This window comes from Gigantopelta aegis, chromosome 6 (genome assembly GCF_016097555.1).
Source record: "Gigantopelta aegis isolate Gae_Host chromosome 6, Gae_host_genome, whole genome shotgun sequence".
In the NCBI taxonomy this organism is placed as follows: domain Eukaryota; kingdom Metazoa; phylum Mollusca; class Gastropoda; order Neomphalida; family Peltospiridae; genus Gigantopelta; species Gigantopelta aegis.
The window spans coordinates 74,528,978-74,548,509 of NC_054704.1; the positions used below are offsets into that span (position 1 = coordinate 74,528,978).

Here is a 19,532-nt window from a genome sequence, read left to right on the forward strand (position 1 = left end):
ACCCCTTGCAGCAAAATACTGGTTTAGATTGGGAACACATGATTGTTAGTCAAAAGTGCATAAAGCGTACTTGGAATCATTATTATAATAGCTCATCTAATTTAAACTGGGCTTTTTATATAAAAATGATGTGGGTTTATTTTGGCTTTAGTCAAATATGGGACAGTCGAGGCTTTTTATACCCTCACAGAGATACACGTAAGATGAAACAAGAACTCGAGTAAAAAATATATAAAATTCTGGTCAGATACTATTCAAAACGATGATTCTAAACTCGGAACATACAGTCTATTTAAATCAGAGTTTAAATTAGAAAACGACCTGCTCTGCACACCAAACTTCGAACAACGCAGACAATTTACTAAAATGAGAATCAGTGCACACAATCTTCATCAAAGATTCCAGTCTAGAGCTCCACGCGATAAGACGTGTTTGTTTCGCTTGTGCACACTGCACGTGCTTTCGTGTGCTCGACTTGGGGTCCTTCATTTCGTTGTTTTTGTCAGCGAAATGAAGTTTTCTACTGGGATGTATGCGGCCATTGGAACTGATTGAACGCTGGAACGCTTCTCGTTTCGACAGTCTGCACCACCAGGTTGGATTCTTTTTTAGCGAGATTCCTCGCCTCCACGTCATTTCTCCGTCTGACTATGTTGACTTGTTTTTTCGTGACTCGTATGACGGCCATTCTGCAGAACGCCATGGTTGTTCGCATTTAGTCTCTACATGTCCGAGCCTGTCCTAGCAGCACTGGAAGATTGACCGCCCCACTCTATGAAGAAATAGGAAGCGGGGTCGGCCCCTACTACTCTTTTTCTAGACTTTACCTTGCTTTATAGTGATACCATCTCGTATCCTCCGGAGTCGGGCCCGTCCGCACCACTATACCAACTCATGATGACTGGACTATACCCTAGTCTGATACTCTCTCTCGTTCAGACGGATCCGGCTTCTCAAGATCTGTATTTCAGCACAGCACTACACCTTCAACGTCTATCGACTGTCAATCTAGGGGTTTTCTTGACGGGATGCAACCCATCTCGTCCCTTTAAGCTGTGCACCCAAACGGCCTTAACGAGGCCACTCGCGTGGACATATCGATCGGACTTTAAACTTTTAGATCTGCGTTCAAAATTTTATGTCGAAATTACTTCTTTTTTAAAAATATTATTAAATAGTCCGATCCTCTCTTCTTTCTCTTATTTAATTTTGGACTGTCCTTCTAAAATGCTCCAAATTATATAAATATTCGGCCGTGCAGTCAATTTAAAAAAATTTTTTTTTGGCTTGTAACCTTTTTTTATTCTTATTTATTCTATTAACTTTTTTACTAATTGCTATTTTCAAAATTCTGCCCATTTTCACCCCCCCCCCCCACCTCCCCCTCCATCCCGAGTCGGGCCACCGATCTTATCGGAGGTCGGACTCGGGATGGGCGTGTTCGAAACCCTAGTGGTATATGGGCACGTTAAACTAGTTATCATCAACAATCTTCATATTGAACTTGGAAGATTCTGTAAACCTAAAAAAACTAATTGAACAGAGGACTTGTTTTGTTTGTAATTCTCAAGCTATGAAAGATGAAATTTTTTTTATTTTAGACTGCCCTATTTATAATGTTGAAAGGCAACAACTATTTGATAAGTTAAATTCCTTTTCCGACTTCTCTACTCTAAATAGCAATTTACAATTTATATTTATTATGTCATGGTGGCATTGAAATTCTCAACCATGTGTTAATATTTATTGACGGCTGTATTTCTAAACGTAAAGTTCTTGTTCCAGCTATCAGTGGGGTAGTAATTAATTTAATTATTTCAAAATACTATGACCATTTTATTTTTATAATATAATTTATTATTACATTGTAAATTTTGTTTCTCCGTCTGGCCTGTACGTTAATACTGTACATTAATATTATTATTATTAATAATTGTTGTTGTTGTTGATATTGTACAGGCCCGTAGCATGGTGGACATTATTGGGGGGGGGGGGGGGGGGCAACTGAATTAGCGAGTTATTTGGTGGGTCCGGGGGCATGATTGTATATATACAGAGATATAATGTTAGTACACAACTTTTATAACGAAAAGTTGTATAGACACATAATTCGGTTACATTAATAGGGCCTCCACGAGTCCGAAATATTGGACTCAGTACTCGAAGGTCAAATTCGACCCGGACCCGAGTACCCGATATGTATACTAGATGATACTGAGACTACGGAATAAAGTAACATAGCATTATGCATCTTTATTCAAACGCTGAACATGGATGCCAAATCATGCCATTGTATTAAATTCCACACATTCGACTTTTGTTTTCTCTCCATGTCTCATAGCCCTAAAATGTAACCGGCGACAAGACCATGGCAAAATAACGTAAAAAGTATAATTAAATGAGAGTGCTCTCTCTTTGCACAGGTACTCGAGTCCTGTGAGCGGACTCAGTCTTGCTAGACTTGGCCCGTGCCCGAGTACCCGAGTACTCGTGGATACTCTATACATTAGTGACATGACGTGCATGAGTATTAACATGATGTTTATAACATAAATAAATGCAAAATTACAGATACACATATATGCACGCAATAATCGAATTAAACAAATTTATATGTGGAAAATATCTGTCTAGCTAAACACTAAGTTGTGACCACAAATTCCACACGGTATTGTGTTCTAAAGATAAGATGATGGAAAATACTTTCTGTTGTTTTTTCAGTATATAAAACAAGAACGAAATAGATTTTGAAGATAATTTTAATCAGTATAATAATCAGTAATGTTATAGAAATTAAATACAAATGCCGCTCTCATAGCTAAAGGTGTATGTTAATAATTCTAACTATTTCTGTGATATCAAATGAAATAAAACAATGAACAGGTTAACATGGGTGCTTTTTAAAATTAGTTTTATATTGCATTTCCAGCTTCGGTTTCACATATTCTGCAAACGTCATTGAAAGTAATCGTTCATTCCACGGTAGTTTAAACCACACCAAAGATCCACGTCCACTTTCCTTGTTTCAAAATGTCTCTCCCTCCATCCTGCAAATATAAAGATACATGCATATAAATAAAAATAAAGAAAAAAGAAAAGAAAAAATATTGTGACGAGACAACATTACGATTTCATCAGTCGCTATGCAGTAAGCTATTCCCGTACGAACCACTCGTATCGTGTGGCGTCGACTCTTAATGAAGTGAACAGATGAGAAGCCAGTTAAAGCGGCTATTGGATGTCAAACATTTGGTACTTTTTGACACATCCTAGAGGAAACCCGCTACATTTTCCCATTCCCGTAAGATGGACTGAGACACTGTGTACAGATCGAAGTTAAATACTAACCGGTACGTAAGATGGAATGAGATACTGTGTACATATTGAGGTTAACTACAAATCGTTGAGTAAAATGGACTGAAACACTGTGTACAGATTACAGGTAAATACAAATCGTTGAGTAAGATGGACTGAGACACTGTGTATAAATTACAGGTAAATACAAACCGGTACGTAATATGGACTGGGACACTGTGTACAGATTGAAGTTAAATACAAACTGGTATGTAATATGGACTGGGACACTGTGTACAGATTGAAGTTAAATACAAACCGGTATGTAATATGGACTGGGACACTGTGTACAGATTGAAGTTAAATACAAACCGGTACGTAAGATGGACTGAGACACTGCGTACAGATTGAAGTTAAATACAAACCGGTATGTAATATGGACTGGGACACTGTGTACAGATTGAAGTTAAATACAAACCGGTATGTAATATGGACTGGGACACTGTGTACAGATTGAAGTTAAATACAAACCGGTATGTAATATGGACTGGGACACTGTGTACAGATTGAAGTTAAATACAAACCGGTACGTAAGATGGACTGAGACACTGCGTACAGATTGAAGTTAAATACAAACCGGTATGTAATATGGACTGGGACACTGTGTACAGATTGAAGTTAAATACAAACCGGTATGTAATATGGACTGGGACACTGTGTACAGATTGAAGTTAAATACAAACTGGTACGTAAGATGGACTGGGACACTGTGTACAGATTGAAGTTAAATACAAACCGGTACGTAAGATGGACTGAGACACTGCATACAGATTGAAGTTAAATACAAACCGGTACGTAAGATGGACTGAGACACTGTGTACAGATTGAAGTTAAATACAAACCGGTACGTAAGATGGACTGAGACACTGTGTACAGATTGAGGTTAAATGCTAACCGGTACGTAAGATTGACTGAGACACTGCTTACAGATTGAGGATAAATACTAACCGGTACGTAAGATTGACTGAGACACTGCTTACAGATTGAGGATAAATACTAACCGGTGAGTAAGATGGACTGTGACACTGTGCACAGATTGACATGTAGTACTGACTGCTGGTCGCCTTGTTGACCACACGCTGGAGAGAAGGTCTCTTTCTGCTCACAACTCTGGCGTATCTAGAAGCTGTAAATAGAAAGACAAGTATCCAGGGCTTCGTAACATGCCGACATAAGACCTTGGATACGTTTTATATGTTCATGTTCCAGTACTAGTTCCAAGCCACGGTGAGTTCATTGATCAGTGTAAAGACATTATAAGATCACTTTGTCTCTTCTCACGATCAATTACGAGGAATGGAAGGAAAGTTCTGAGGCTTACTACGAAGTATGTATAATACACCATTAACATTGCATGCACGTGTTACTACATAGGCTGACTAGCCACAGGTCTATGGCGCCAAATTTTAGGGGCGGGGAAATCTTTGCATATTGTATGAAATTCCACTTTTTCGCTAAGTATGGGCGCACAAGTATTAGTGGCCAATGAGTGCCAAATACTCAAATACGTCTATTAAATACACTACTTACTACTTCCGATGCTTAGGCCTACAGGCTGCATTTGAACCAAATAAACTACCTGACAACATGTTTCTGCTCAGAACCTTTTAGCCATCCCCCAAAGACCTAAGCATTACCTCACTGTTCTGAACTACTAACCCAGATGGCTGAGGTTAGGGGTCATCCATTTAGTACGTACGCACAATTTTCCGATTTTTTGCACCCCCCCCCGTACGCATGCGTACGCCAGTGCCCATACCCCCCCCCCCCCCCCCCTTGCGTACATACGCAAAAGATCGTCAGTCAGTACCAGTAAATGTAGACAATGCCACCGTCGATGTCATCATGGTATACTATAATTAATGAATACTGCTCATTGTACAAATGTATTAAACAATGTATTAAAAAATTCAAATCATGTTTAATGATTTAATCACAAAACTATAAAACTGGAACTAACTCGGAATCGTCATCCTTCAGCAACTTCCATTCGGCCGCGGCAAGTTCCTGAACCTCGCCCGCCTTCTTGGTTGGGTTTACACATTTAATACATTTCAAAAGTTGGGAATATTTGTCATAATTATCACCACCGGAGGCCATTTTCTTGGCCATGCATGCGTGCGTCAAATGACACAAAGGTCATGCAGTGGAATGACACAAAGAGTTAGTATGGCGAACAAAACAGGCGCCGACGATCTAGAACGTCAGTAAATAATCAAATTAACTATATATATATATTTTAATTTTACCCTAATAACACCCCCCCCCCCCCCGCCGTACGCAAGCGTACGCAAAATGGCTCTTAAATTTTCAACCCCCCCACCCCCCCAAAATGCGTACGTACTAAAAGTATGCCCCCTTATGTGTTCAGGACCTGCCTATATAAACAGAAACTGAGGTAACCAAAATCGAACAACTCCATTAAAATGAATGTTAATAATGAACATTAGAGGGATAATATGTAAGCCATCTTGAAAGAAATGGCCACCATATTGAAAATTGATGTGGTTTATTGATTGGATTTGTTTGTTTTGTTTTTGTTTGTTGTGTTGTTGGGGTCTACTTTGACCCACAGGCGTACGGACTTCCATTTTAGTAGAGGGGCAGCCTGGCTTTAGCCCGAATTAAACGAAAATGTCCGAATCTCGATAACAACATTTATTCATATTATCATCACTACCAAACAGCTATATAGGGCTGCAAAAGAATCATTACGCGTTTTAAAAATGGTTTACAACTAATTTTGACGGTAGAATGATGGAAATGTATGGTAAAAATGTCTCAGGTTAGCACATTTTGTCCGAATATCTGTATTATTTTTGCCCGAATGTGAAGTTTTGCTCCAGCACTAGGGAGACATTTACCCCCGCCCCCTGTCTCGTACGATTATGCTTTGACCCCATATTTTCCACACCCACACCCATAAGCACGGGTACCAAAACGTTTCTGTTTACATATATGATAAAGAATATAAATACAGGTCTAAAAATGTCTTCCCCTTTTGGCACTTCGCTCATTCTGAAACAGGTCTAATATTGCAATAATAAGTGAGCTCCGTGGTGTAGTGGATAATGAAGCTGACAGTGGTTCAAATCCCGTCAATGGTGGCTCACACTATCATTCATCTTTCTCGTCTATCAGCGTCTGCTCTAGTGGTGTCGTTAAAGAAAACACACTTCTATCACCCTCTGCCTATCATTCTCATTATCTAATAAATAAATAAAATAAATATATATATATATATATATATATATATATATATATATATATATATATATATATATATATATATATATATATATATATAAACTATCCAATTTCTCACACGATTTCAGTCTGTTTCAACCGTGTCTGTTAATTTTCTTTGTTTTCTGAGCAGTCCACACCAACGTCCTCCACGGGTGCAGTCTTTTGTGTACTTCCAGGGATGGGGTGTAGCCCAGTGGTATAGCGTCCACCTGATGCGCGGTCGGTCTATGATCGACCCCCGTCGGTGAGCGCATTGACCTATTTCTTATTCCAGCCAGTGCATCACGACTGGTATATCAATGACCGTGGTATGTGCTATTCTGTCTGTGGGATGGTGCATATAAAAGATCCCAAGTTGCTACTAATGAAAAAATGCTGCGAGGTTTCCTCTCTAAGACTATTTGTCAAAATTACCAAATGTTTGATATCCAATAGTCAATGATTAATAAATCAATGTGCTCTAGTGGTGCCGTTAAACAAAACAAACACATTGTGTACTTCCCACCTGGCATCCTTGTCCTCTGCCGCTAATAAAGCTGGTCTGACCCACGACACTAACGACCGCCGGTAATAGGGAAGTATAGTAGGTGGTTACAAGTGCCTCTTAACAATTCCAGAAGTAACTACCAAACACTTTCGGAATGAATGTATGTTTAACGACACCCCAGCACGAAAAATACATCGGCTATTGGGTGTCATACGGACACTCTCCGAGGTGGTCAGACTAAGCCCACAGATAAAGCTGATTGAAAATGGCAGGTGTGTGGCACAGATTGCTACAAGAGACAAGCACCTGCCGCGGTTGGAGAGACAAGGACTGGGATGTGGAGGTGGACAGCGAAAGAAGTTGAAAGATAGGAGTTGCCAGATCGAAAAGATATGAGATGGAATTCAAATGATAGAAAGGAAAAGGGCAGTGGTTTAAAAAAAGAAAAAAAGAAGCAATAATTCCAATCTGTAAATACGCTTTTGTTATAAATGTTTGTAATGGTCCAAATGACATGCGACTTAAAAATCCAACGTTCATAACTCCATCAGTTTAACACTACTTTCAATGCTTAAAACAGAAAAAAAGAAATTGAAAAAAAAAAAAAGGAAAAAAAAAGAAGGGAAAGAACAGAAATCGTTTCAGAGTAAGGTTTTTAAAATTATTTTATTATTTTTAAAACTATTAAAAGTCGCTGTTTCACATTATTTGTTAATATTAATCAGTAAATGTGCAGGGAGAGGGTTTAGGGGGTCGAAACCCCTTTCTGTTCAATCAAAAAATTGTTTCCCAATATATCCCCCCCCCCCCCCGTTATATGCTACTTTCGACAGTTTACACCCCAACCCCCCCACCCCCCCCCCCCCCCCCCCCCCTGCTAAAATTCCTGCACAAGCGCCTGCTGAGAGTACTGCTAAAGCAATACATGTCCTCTACTGGGACCTACCGGCCTCGGTGGCGTCGTGGCAGGCCATCAATCTACAGGCTGGTAGGTACTGGGTTCGGATCCCAGTCGAGGCATGGGATTTTTAATCCAGATACCGACTCCAAACCCTGAGTGAGTGCTCCGCAAGGCTCAATGGGTAGGTGTAAACCACTTGCACCGACCAGTGATCCAAATCGGAAGAGTAGCCCATGTAGTGGCGACAGCGGGTTTCCTCTCAAAATTTGTGTGGTCCTTAACCATATGTCTGACGCCATATAACCGTAAATAAAATGTGTTGAGTGCGTCGTTAAATAAAACATTTCTTTCTTTCTACTGAGACCTACAAAATGCATGGGCCATAACTCTGTCAATAATGGATAAATTCTTTTTTTGACAGTTATGACCCTTGAACAAATTTGCATGAAAGTTAAACTTGATTTGGCGGTTAAGCCATCTGACAAAAGGCTGGTAGATACTGGGTTCGCAGCCCGGTACCTGATCCCACTCAGAGAGAGTTTTAACGACTCATTGGGCAGGTATAAGACCACCACTACATCCTCTTCTCTCTAACTAGACAGCCCAGATAGCTGAGGTGTGTGCCCAGGACAGCGTGCTTGAACCTAAATTAGACATAAGCACGAAAATAAGTTGAAATGAAATGATTTGGCCATAACTGGGGAAAATGGATAAAACCAGGAGCGTGTGCATGGGGGAGGGGGGGGGGGGAGTCGAATCATGCTCCCCCAGGAAATATATTGAAAAAAACAAAGAAAAAGAAAATGTGCTTGAGCACGGAGGAGTTTTAACCACCGAAACCCTCCCTCTGCACAGAAAATCAAACTTGATGTGTAACGTTACATAATAAAATATATGCTCAGTGTCATCAGGCACTGCAAGAGAGAGAGAGAGAGAGAGAGAGAGAGAGAGAGAGAGAGAGAGAGAGAGAGAGAGAGGGAGGGGGAGGGGGGGGGGGGGGGGGGGGGGGGGGGGGGGGGGGGAGGGGGTGGGGGGGGGGTGGGGGGGGTGGGGGGGGGGGGGTGGGTGGGGAGTCTGAAACTATATGTGGGACTGAAGGACTGACAAACAAAGCCTATAATCCCCTCCGGTTGGACCGACAGGGGAATTAAAAACAAACAAACTTATTTCATAGTATTTTCTTTTAATGAAATACACGTTGTTAAACACTTGGAGTTATAAAAAATCATTGTTATTGTCCGTCTTGTATTGTTAAAAAAGTTGGCAAAACATACACATAGGCAAACTGATTACATAGCACCATGATTGAACAAAACACGTACCAACTTAAAAAAACCCCAAACAAATAAATAAATAAGTAAACAAATAAAAATTGAAACAAACGTATCAGATTGTGTCAAACATGGTTTTCAGTTAATTTTTTTTTGTCTTTTGAATCGGCAACGTAACATTTATCTAGGACCTACGTGTCCATTTGCACGTTCATAGAATTCGCCACCTAACATCTTTCGATTGATAGGTCTATACTGTCAAAATAAATAGCTGATTTCTATGTAACATAATAAAATAACGCACACAAATTGTGTTCACAGTGACAATGTATAGGGTATTTTATTTGAGGGCGAATCTCCTAGACAAACAGACAGACAGACAGACAGAAATATAGTTTATTAACGTAACACCTCACTGCAATCGAGGAGCCGGACGTAGCCCAGTAGTAAAGCGCGCGGTCGGTCTGCGATCGATCCTCGTCGGTGGACCCATTGGGCTATTTCTCATTCCAGCCAGTGCACCACAACCGGTATATCAAAAGCCGTAGTATGTACTACCCTGTCTGTGGGATGATACATATAAAACATCCCTTGCTGTTAATCGAAAAAAGTAGACCATGAAGTGGCGACAGCGGGTTTCCTATCTCAATATATGTGTGGTCCTTAATCATATGTCTGACGCCATATAACCGTAAATAAAATGTGTTGAGTGCGTCGTTAAAGAAAACATTTCCTTCATTCACTGCAATAACAAAATGCCGCATATTGCTCCCGAGTGAACTTTATAAACGGTTTCGCAAAAATGTACCGCATTATTTTCTAAAATATCATATCGGGACTTTATTTTGCAATTAAGCGGTAAACATGTAGTATCGCCATTGGTGTTTGTATCGCAGTATATTGCAATATATGAATGTGTACTGTGATACACATATCAATATATTGTGCTGTGCAAGATGGTGTCAAAATCAATAGTTGCATTAAAGAAAGAAATGTGTTATTTAACGACGCACTCAACACATTTTATTTACGGTTATATGGCGTCAGACATATGGTTAAGGACCACACAGATTTTGAGAGGAAACCCGCTGTCGCCACTACATGGACTACTCTTTCCAATTAGCAGCAAGGGATCTTTTATTTGCACTTCCCACAGGCAGGATAGCACAAACCATGGCCTTTGTTGAACCAGTTATGGATCACTGGTCGGTGCAAGTGGCTTACACCTACCCACTGAGCCTTGCGGAGCACTCACTCAGGGTTTGGAGTCGGTATCTGGATTAAAAATCCCATGCCTCGACTGGGATCCGAACGCAGTACCTACCAGTCTGTAGACCGATGGCCTAACCACTACGCCACCGAGGCCGGTCAATAGTTGCATTAATAATAATTGTTATATTCATTTAGTAAACTATTACTGTTGTCAGTTGTATTGTTACGTTAGAAATGTCCACAGCAAAAGTTTCGTAATAGACACTAAAGCAAACTGATAATTTGATAATTGCTGATTAATAATAATAATTTTTAAAAACATGTTTGCATTTACGCACGAGCGCATGTGAGTACGTTTTTTCTTTAAATACTAAAATAATAAATCTAAAAACGTCTACCAAACAAATTGTTTTATTAGTATTCTATTATAAATATATAGTTTACGTTACAATATTAAATATTTATTTATATATGTTATTAATATCTCTTATTTACTAAATATAATAATAAAGCAGATACATGAATTGGCAGTAGACGTAAACTAATGTTCGCAATTGGCTTAACTGGACAGATCCTAGTTTTTAAACAGTAAGGCATATATATATATATTTTTTTTTTACCTAGACCCTAATTTCAAGTCGTAAAAATGGACACTGAGTTTGGTTAATTTACAAACCTGTAACAAATTTGGATACAACAGAGTGAAACAAGAGTCTGTGACGTTGAAATGCCCTTTAAAACAGACTAAACCACGACTCGATAACCGTTACTTCTCAGACGCACGAGCGTTTTTAAAAATATGAAAAATACATTTTGTTGTATTAGAAACACTAGAAACACTTCGGTTATACGGAAATGGATAATCTAAACAAATATAAGTAATGTTTGATTTCAGTGATAAAAAACGGCTCTAATAGTAAAAATGTGCCTTAGTGTTTAATAACTAGGGTCTGTCCCTTCCGTGAAAAGTTCCATAACGTGTGTTTAGTACATGTATAAAGCCGTTTTTAAAACGTGTACCATGATATATCGTATGGTGACTTTTGTATCGCAATAAGCGATAAACCGGTAATACTGTACCTGTTTCTGACTTGGAAACGGCAGACCACAGAAAGGTCACAGCTATGAGGATGTATCTTTTTTTACCTAGAGCAAAAAAACACAAAACAAGCAATAATTTAATCAACTTAATAATAACAACAGTAATTATAACAACAACAACAACAACAGCAACAACTAGAATAGGAAGTAGCCATCTGAGATCTTCGCAACACACTGGCCATACCGAAAAATATATAGGTACACGGATATTCTGTTGGATTTGGTTATTTGGTTACTCTCCGCGAACCGCCCTTGTCAGTACTTCAGTCTTCCTAGATGGGATCAGCAAAGAAGAATGGGCTGTTGAGCTGCCTGTTTTGGCCTACGCCGAACCGCCCCTGACGACCCTGAATCTCTCTTCGAAGGGGCGGCGACGCGGAAGTGACTTTCCCTGGCAGATGAGCTGCCGGCTTTGGTCTTCCCCGAACCATCCCTGTCCGTACTGGAGACTTCTTGGATGGAATAAGCAAAGCAGAAGGGGTAGTATCCCCCCCCCCCCCCCCAACAGTGGAGCTGCCGGTTTGGCCCCAGGACCGCCCTTGATAGCGCTGGAGTTATCTTCGAAGGGGCGGGACCGCCCCGCAGATGATTTGCCGGCATTAGGAAGTAGCAATCTTCGCAACAAAAATTATGGCCATACCGAAAAACAGGTACACAGAGGAGCCAAATTTGTTCCATAGGCTGAATTTTGATTAGTCGAAGGCGGCCACCTTGTTTGAGATATCTTAAAATTTTTAGTGTATTTAAATGGCTTCACGCACTTTATTATTTCCACCAAATTTCGCTTTCATCGCCTCATTAGTTTTGAAGATACGCTGGTTCAAGTGAAATCAAATATGGCGCCATAAATCAAAGATGTGACCCCTCCATTTCATTGCACTTGACTAAGTGATTTCAGAGAAAATAGGTTTAAAAAAATAAAAAATAAAATAAAAAAAAAAGTATAATTTAAGATGACTGCCATATCCTTTGACCTACATATACATGAGAAATCGTCCGGAATGAAACACCTAACCCAAACAAAACCAATAGGATTTCGCCGCTCACGCGGCTTGGATTAATAATAATAATTATAATAATTATAATAATAATGAAGAAGTGAAGATCGAGAATAAGTTTGTTTTTAGATACATCATGGAGAAATAAAAATGTTACATTCTAACTTCATCTTGAAATTTTTATTTTACAGAATATAACTGAAAAAGCAAAAGTTAGTAAAACGTTGTTTTAAATTAGAACTAAATAAAAATGATAACTCGAGCAAGTATAATAAATAATCCAGAGTTGGTATTTTTTATTATTATTATTTGCTACATTCATCCCTACAAGTCCAGATAAAATATTATGCATGTACTTGTTACACTAAAGTCCTAATACAACATCGAAAAAAAAATAATATATTAAAACATAATAATAATAAAACTAGGATAATTCCTTTTTTCTAGGTAGAATCAGATTCTCAAAAGCACCTAATGTATTTATTTATTTATTGGGCCTAATAACCTTTGAAACATCCTTTCCGCTCGTTTAAAATTAAAACATTTTTAAGTTATGAAAAGAAATACAAAAGCCCATGTAACAATGTATTTTCTTAAATATTGTCATTGTCCACATCAATGATTGTTGTGACGGAACATGCTCTTATCTTTTCGCCTGTGGCGATGTTAATTGTTTTAGAGGGCCGTGTGCAGCTTGGTTACGTAATACCCTCGCGCGACGGTGGTAGTCCTGCGTCCCAATATGCACTGAGACCAGGTGGGCACAGTGGTTACGTAATACCTCCGGTAGTTCGGTTTACGACCGGGGTATTTCTAGCGACCTGGCGACGGTCTGTCTGGCCATCTAAGAAAATATACTTTCTCTGGGAGTTGTGGAAATATCACATGATAGGTGAGGTACCGCGTTGTGCCCCCAGGCGATATTCGCTGTTTCCGAACAGTCTGAGATTTTTGAATAAATAGATAGGGTTTTAGATATATCGAGGAGAAACACTGGAAGTATCCAGGGGAACGGACGTGGTCCAACTGAACGAACTATATTAGTTCAGACCGGACTTGGTAAATATATATTTCTGCTCTGTTGTATAACCTTGATGTGACTGATGTGACTTTAAATATTTTAATACTGTATTATACCAATATTCTTTAGACAGTGTCTCCGGTAATCTGACGAAGTAAATTGTAGGCTTCACTGTTCTAATATTTGTATACGAGTATTTGCTAAGATAAAGCTTAGCCGGTCATCCTAGAGGACCTAGGTAAACTGTAGGTTATTGTCTTTATTGTGATATGTACCAGTATTAATTCTGTATTACAAGGTTACTGAATGAGTATTTAAGGGTTAATTAAAAATTAACCAGTTAGGAATAGAGTTGTAATTCCTTTATTAATTAAGTTCCCCTGGCAGCGTTTCTCGATTATCACACGTGTGTGTGTGTTGTATCACGGTGAAGTGATTAGGATATTGTGTAAACTAGACACCTAGTGATTAACTAATTAAGTGATTAGCTCTGGGTTGTTATTATTTTGTTGTTGTTAATTAACTACTGCGGCAAGTACATTTGTCAGCGTTAGAGCTAATACAGATTCCAAAGTGTATTGTGTTTTGTTGTGTTTTTTAGTGAACTAAACGTGCTACATATATATATATATTTATATCAGATCTTATCTCTGATTACTGCTACCACTCGGACCACTCGGGTAGTAGCCTGCCCGATACGGAGAGATCTAATAGATATACAGTTAGGAGAGATATTTGGATAATCGTGTTTTATTCAGTTACGGGTATTATCAGGATCCCCGTGACAATTGTTTTTCTAAAATAATAGTTTTACTTGTTCAAGCTTTATTTGTACATATTCTAGTTTTAATTTTACTGAGATCACGATCGAAGAAATTAGGTGGGACTACTTGAAGTAAATTTGCTACCCTGTTTAGAAATTGCACGAAATAACTAAAAAAAACCCCAACAAAAACAAACAACCCCCCTCCCAAAAAAAAAAAAAAAAAAAAAAAAAAAAAAGAAAGAAAGAAAAAAGACCATTTAATTGACCATGACTAAAATTTAAACGGTTTAACTAGCATTCCAAGAGTACTACTAAAGCAGTACAAGTCCCCAATCGGTTCCAACAAATTTTTATATCTCCTAAGTTCAAGGGCCCTAACTTAATGGAGCAGATAATAGTTTTGCAGTTAAATCGTGCAAATGATGATACAAGCATCAAATCTAGCACAGTGATTCCCACTGGCATTGTTAACAACTCTGCTTGTTTGGCCATTTCAAAATCCAAAATGGCGGCCATTTTTCAAGATCGCTTCCAAATTGTCCTACAAGAACGATTTTTCACGTAGAAATGCACGTGCACAGTACTTGGACAATTTAAATACCATAATACCATACTTCCTGTCGGGTTTTTTTCTCCCTCGTTGCCTTCTGAGCTGTCCATACCATCACCTACCTGTCGCAACTTCCTCCACGGGTGCAGTCGCTGTGTACTTCCCTGCACCCACCTGGCATCCTCGTCCTTTGTCGCTAATAAAGCTGGTCTGACCCACGGCACTAACTAATGACCGCGGTAGTAGGGGTGCATAGTAGGTGATTACAAGTGCCTCTTAACAATGCCAGAAGTAACTACTGAACACTCCCAGAAGTGGTCAGACTAAGCACACAGCTAAAAGCTGATGGGGAATAACAGGTATGTGGTACTGATAGCCACAAGAAACAAACACCTGTCACGGTTGGAAAGCCAAGGACTGGGATGTGGAGGTGGACAGAGAAAGAAGTTAAAAGAAAGATGGAGTTGCCAGATCGGGAAGAAAAAAGATTGAATTCAAAGGAGTAAAAGGAAAGGAGCAGCAGTAATAAAAAAACCCATAATATAATAATAATAATAATGTACCCCACCATGATATAATAATAATACCATACCTCCTACCGTTTTTTTCTTCGTTGCAGACGACAACACGGCTATAGCTAACAAGAAGTAGTAAATGAGCATCGTCTACATAAGGACAGTGTTCCAGGACTTGTACCAGTCCCGGCTGACAGTAACAATACACTTGTTAATTACTACGTTCTAGGTACTGGTATTCGATTTTAACAATATTCCAGAAGCTCAAATCTGTTACGGTTACGGAGTATAGTTTTACATGCGCATACGACACGCTGTTCTGATCACTCCATTCAGACGAGTGAACTCACTCTCCGATAACCGAGACAAACGCGATACACACACCTCATTTTAATTAACCAGTAATCATCTCCACATATGCTCATATTATTAATTACTTGATCATCCCTGTTTCAGTAAAACCTGGTGCCATAGATCTGTATGTATCTATTGATGTATGGATATCTATATATTGTATGTATGTCGGGTGTGGCTAGTACATACATAGACATTAACGCACTGGCACATGGGACAATCAAATCCGTTCTGGCATTTCTACGTGAAAAATCGTTCTTGTAGGACAATGTGGAGCGATCTTGAAAAATGGCCGCCATTTTGGATTTTGAAATGGCCAAACAAGCAGAGTTGTTAACAAGAAAGAAATGTTTTATTTAACGACGCACTCAACACATTTTATTTACGGTTATATGGCGTCAGACATATGGTTACGGACCACACATATTTTTTAGAGGAAACCCGCTGTCTACTCTTTTACGACAGGCAGCAAGGGATCTTTTATTTGCGCTTCCCACAGGCAGGATAGCACAAACCATGGTCTTTGTTGAACCAGTTATGGATCACTGGTCGGTGCAAGTGGTTTATACCTACCCATTGAGCCTTGCGGAGCACTCACTCAGGGTTTGGAGTCGGTATCTGGATTAAAAATCCCATGCCTCGACTGGGATCCGAACCCAGTACCTACCAGCCTGTAGACCGATGGCCTGCCACGACGCCACCGAGGCCGGTCTTGTTTATTCATGTTAAATGAGTGTAACCATTGGTGTGGCCAGGATTTTATGTTGGGAAGCCCCACCCACATTAGGTAGTGGAAGGAAACCGCTTTGTGTAGGAGTCATGTTATAGGGCGACAAGTTATATATAACGTTGTTGTGTAGGAGTCATGTTATAGGGCGACAAGATAATATATAACGTTGTTGTGTAGGGAGTCATGTTATAGGGCGACAAGATAATATATAACGTTGTTGTGTAGGGAGTCATGTTATAGAGCGACAAGATAATATATAACGTTGTTGTGTAGGCAGTCATGTTATAGGGCGACAAGATAATATATAACGTTGTTGTGTAGGGAGTCATGTTATAGGGCGACAAGATAATATATAACGTTGTTGTGTAGGAGTCATGTTATAGGGCGACAAGATAATATATAACGTTGTTGTGTAGGGAGTCATGTTATAGGGCGACGTTAACGTTGTTGTGTAGGAGTCATGTTATAGGGCGACAAGATAATATATAACGTTGTTGTGTAGGGAGTCATGTTATAGGGCGACAAGATAATATATAACGTTGTTGTGTAAGAGTCATGTTATAGGGCGACAGGATAATATATAACGTTGTTGTGTAGGGAGTCATGTTATAGGGCGACAAGATAATATATAACGTTGTTGTGTAAGGAGTCATGTTATAGGGCGACAAGATAATATATAACGTTGTTGTGTAGGGAGTCATGTTATAGGGCGACAAGATAATATATAACGTTGTTGTGTAGGGAGTCATGTTATAGGGCGACAAGATAATATATAACGTTGTTGTGTAAGAGGTCATGTTATAGGGCGACAAGATAATATATAACGTTGTTGTGTAGGGAGTCATGTTATAGGGCGACAAGATAATATATAACGTTGTTGTGTAAGGAGTCATGTTATAGGGCGACAAGATAATATATAACGTTGTTGTGTAGGGAGTCATGTTATAGGGCGACAAGATAATATATAACGTTGTTGTGTATGAGTCATGTTATAGGGCGACAAGATAATATATAACGTTGTTGTGTAAGGAGTCATGTTATAGGGCGACAAGATAATATATAACGTTGTTGTGTAGGAGTCATGTTATAGGGCGACAAGATAATATATAACGTTGTTGTGTAAGAGGTCATGTTATAGGGCGACAAGATAATATATAACGTTGTTGTGTAGGGAGTCATGTTATAGGGCGACAAGATAATATATAACGTTGTTGTGGTAGAAAACAAGTTTGATTACGGTTGGGTACATTGCTCCCATATCCCCTCTGGCTATGACAGTGAATGTAATTAACTGTCCTTCCCCCATTTCTAGGTACGCCCTGGATTTGTGTTGTAACTAGAAACATATTATTAACAAAACGAATATCCAGTACATTCAAACGTATTTTAATTGTTATTTTAACAGAGGCGGATCGATATTCGACTATTAAGGTCGAGAACCATTATTTTGTGCAGTACCAGTGTGTCAGGTACACTTGTGCTTGAAACATACACGGGGTGCCTGTAAAACTAAGCACTACCATTTTGTGCGGAATTGACGGGGCTTGTAACAACATCCTGTTATCTCGAAAATGAGCCATGAAAGGTGCCATTTAACTCAGTCACTACTTTGGGTGAGGTGTTGTAGTATTCGCATCTGTGGTTCATATTTCGGTTGATACGCTGTGTATAGTAGTTTTAGGCTAATATCTTAACACTGTCACCAATACGATTTTAATTGGTATAGTCCAACCTTAATTAGTGTTTTCATCCTGTCCACTGGCGGGACAGTACCTTTCACTCGTGACGAGAGTAGAGGTCTGTCAAACGCTTCTGTATTCCACGTGTCTGGAACACAGCAATGAAGGTGCCTGGTGTGTCTTCTGTACAAAGACATGTCCTCAATGATTAGCTTTGAAAGTGTAACATCCAAGCCGAATTCTATTCATGCTTAAACAGTGGCGGATCCAGAAAATCCATTTATGGGGCCCCAGAGACATCAGGCGGAATGCCAAGGGAACTTTGGGGGAGGTTTGGTGGGGGATCGTAAAAAAATGAAAATTAATATATAATAAAATTATAACTATCGCAAAATTTAGGTGATTCACGGTGAACATAGATGATTATTAATGAACGTAATGAATTCGAATAGTTCATAATCCATAATGAACTCTGCCGGTCCATGATGCACTCAAATGATTCACGGTGAACGTAGATGATTCTTGATGAACGTAATGAATTAGGATAGTTTATAATTCACAATGAACCCTGCTGGTCCACGATGCACTCAAATGATTCACGGTGAACGTAGATGATTATTAATTAACGTAATGAATTCGGATAGTTCATAATCCATAATGAACTCTGCCGGTCCATGATGAATTCAAATGATTCTTGATGAACGTAATGAATTCGAATAGTTCATAATCCACAATGAACTCTGCCGGTTCATGATGAACTCTGGTGATCCATGGTGAACTCAAATGATTCACGGTGAACGTAGATGATTCTTGATGAACGTAATGACTTCAGATAGTTTATAATCCATAATGAACTCTGCTGGTCCATGGTGAACTCAAATGATTCATAGTGAACGTAGATGATTCTTCATGAACGTAATGAATTTGAATAATTCATAATCCATAATGAACTCTGCTGGTCCATGATGAACTCTGGTGATCCATGATGAACTCAAATGATTCACGGTGAAGGTAGACGGTCCGTAATGAACTTAAATTGTCTATAATAAACTTGAAGATAAACATAGTGTGACGGTACATGCTCTTAATTTTGTTTTCGCCTGTTGCGATATTAATTGTTTTAGAGGGCCGTGTGCAGTTCCAATATGTACTTAAGCCCAGGTGGGCACTTTGTTACGTAATAACTCTGCGCGACGGTGGTCGTGCTCTTTCCAATACACACCCAGACCAGATGCGGAGGCCATTTGGCCAGTAGTTACGTAATACCTCCGTGAGTGCTGCTTTTACGACCGTGATTTTGGCGACTAGGCGTCAGCAAGTCTGACCATCTAAGAAAAATATGCC

General features: G+C 39.3%; 1 protein-coding gene across 1 annotated transcript; it reads right to left on the reverse strand.

Annotated features, from left to right (window-relative positions):
- Positions 1-2,743: 2,743 nt before the first annotated feature.
- LOC121375849 lies at positions 2,744-15,657 on the reverse strand. Its single transcript, XM_041503518.1, has 4 exons — positions 15,503-15,657; positions 11,555-11,620; positions 4,356-4,480; positions 2,744-3,047 (listed from the first exon to the last, which is right to left on the reverse strand). Exons 1-4 carry the CDS (start codon positions 15,570-15,572, stop codon positions 2,988-2,990), a joined length of 321 nt encoding a protein of 106 aa, XP_041359452.1. The 5' UTR covers positions 15,573-15,657; the 3' UTR covers positions 2,744-2,987.
- Between the last annotated feature and the right edge of the window lie 3,875 nt (positions 15,658-19,532).

Bases quoted from the DNA above. Each gene is read 5' to 3' on its own strand.
- LOC121375849 (XM_041503518.1), bottom strand. From the start codon at position 15,572: ATGCTCATTTACTACTTCTTGTTAGCTATAGCCGTGTTGTCGTCTGCA. The intron at 4,481-11,554 runs GTACAGTATTAC...TTCTATTTACAG, and splicing joins CGTTTCCAAGTCAGAAACAG to CTTCTAGATACGCCAGAGTT. The intron at 3,048-4,355 runs GTTAGTATTTAT...TTATATTTGCAG, and splicing joins ACAGTCCATCTTACTCACCG to GATGGAGGGAGAGACATTTT.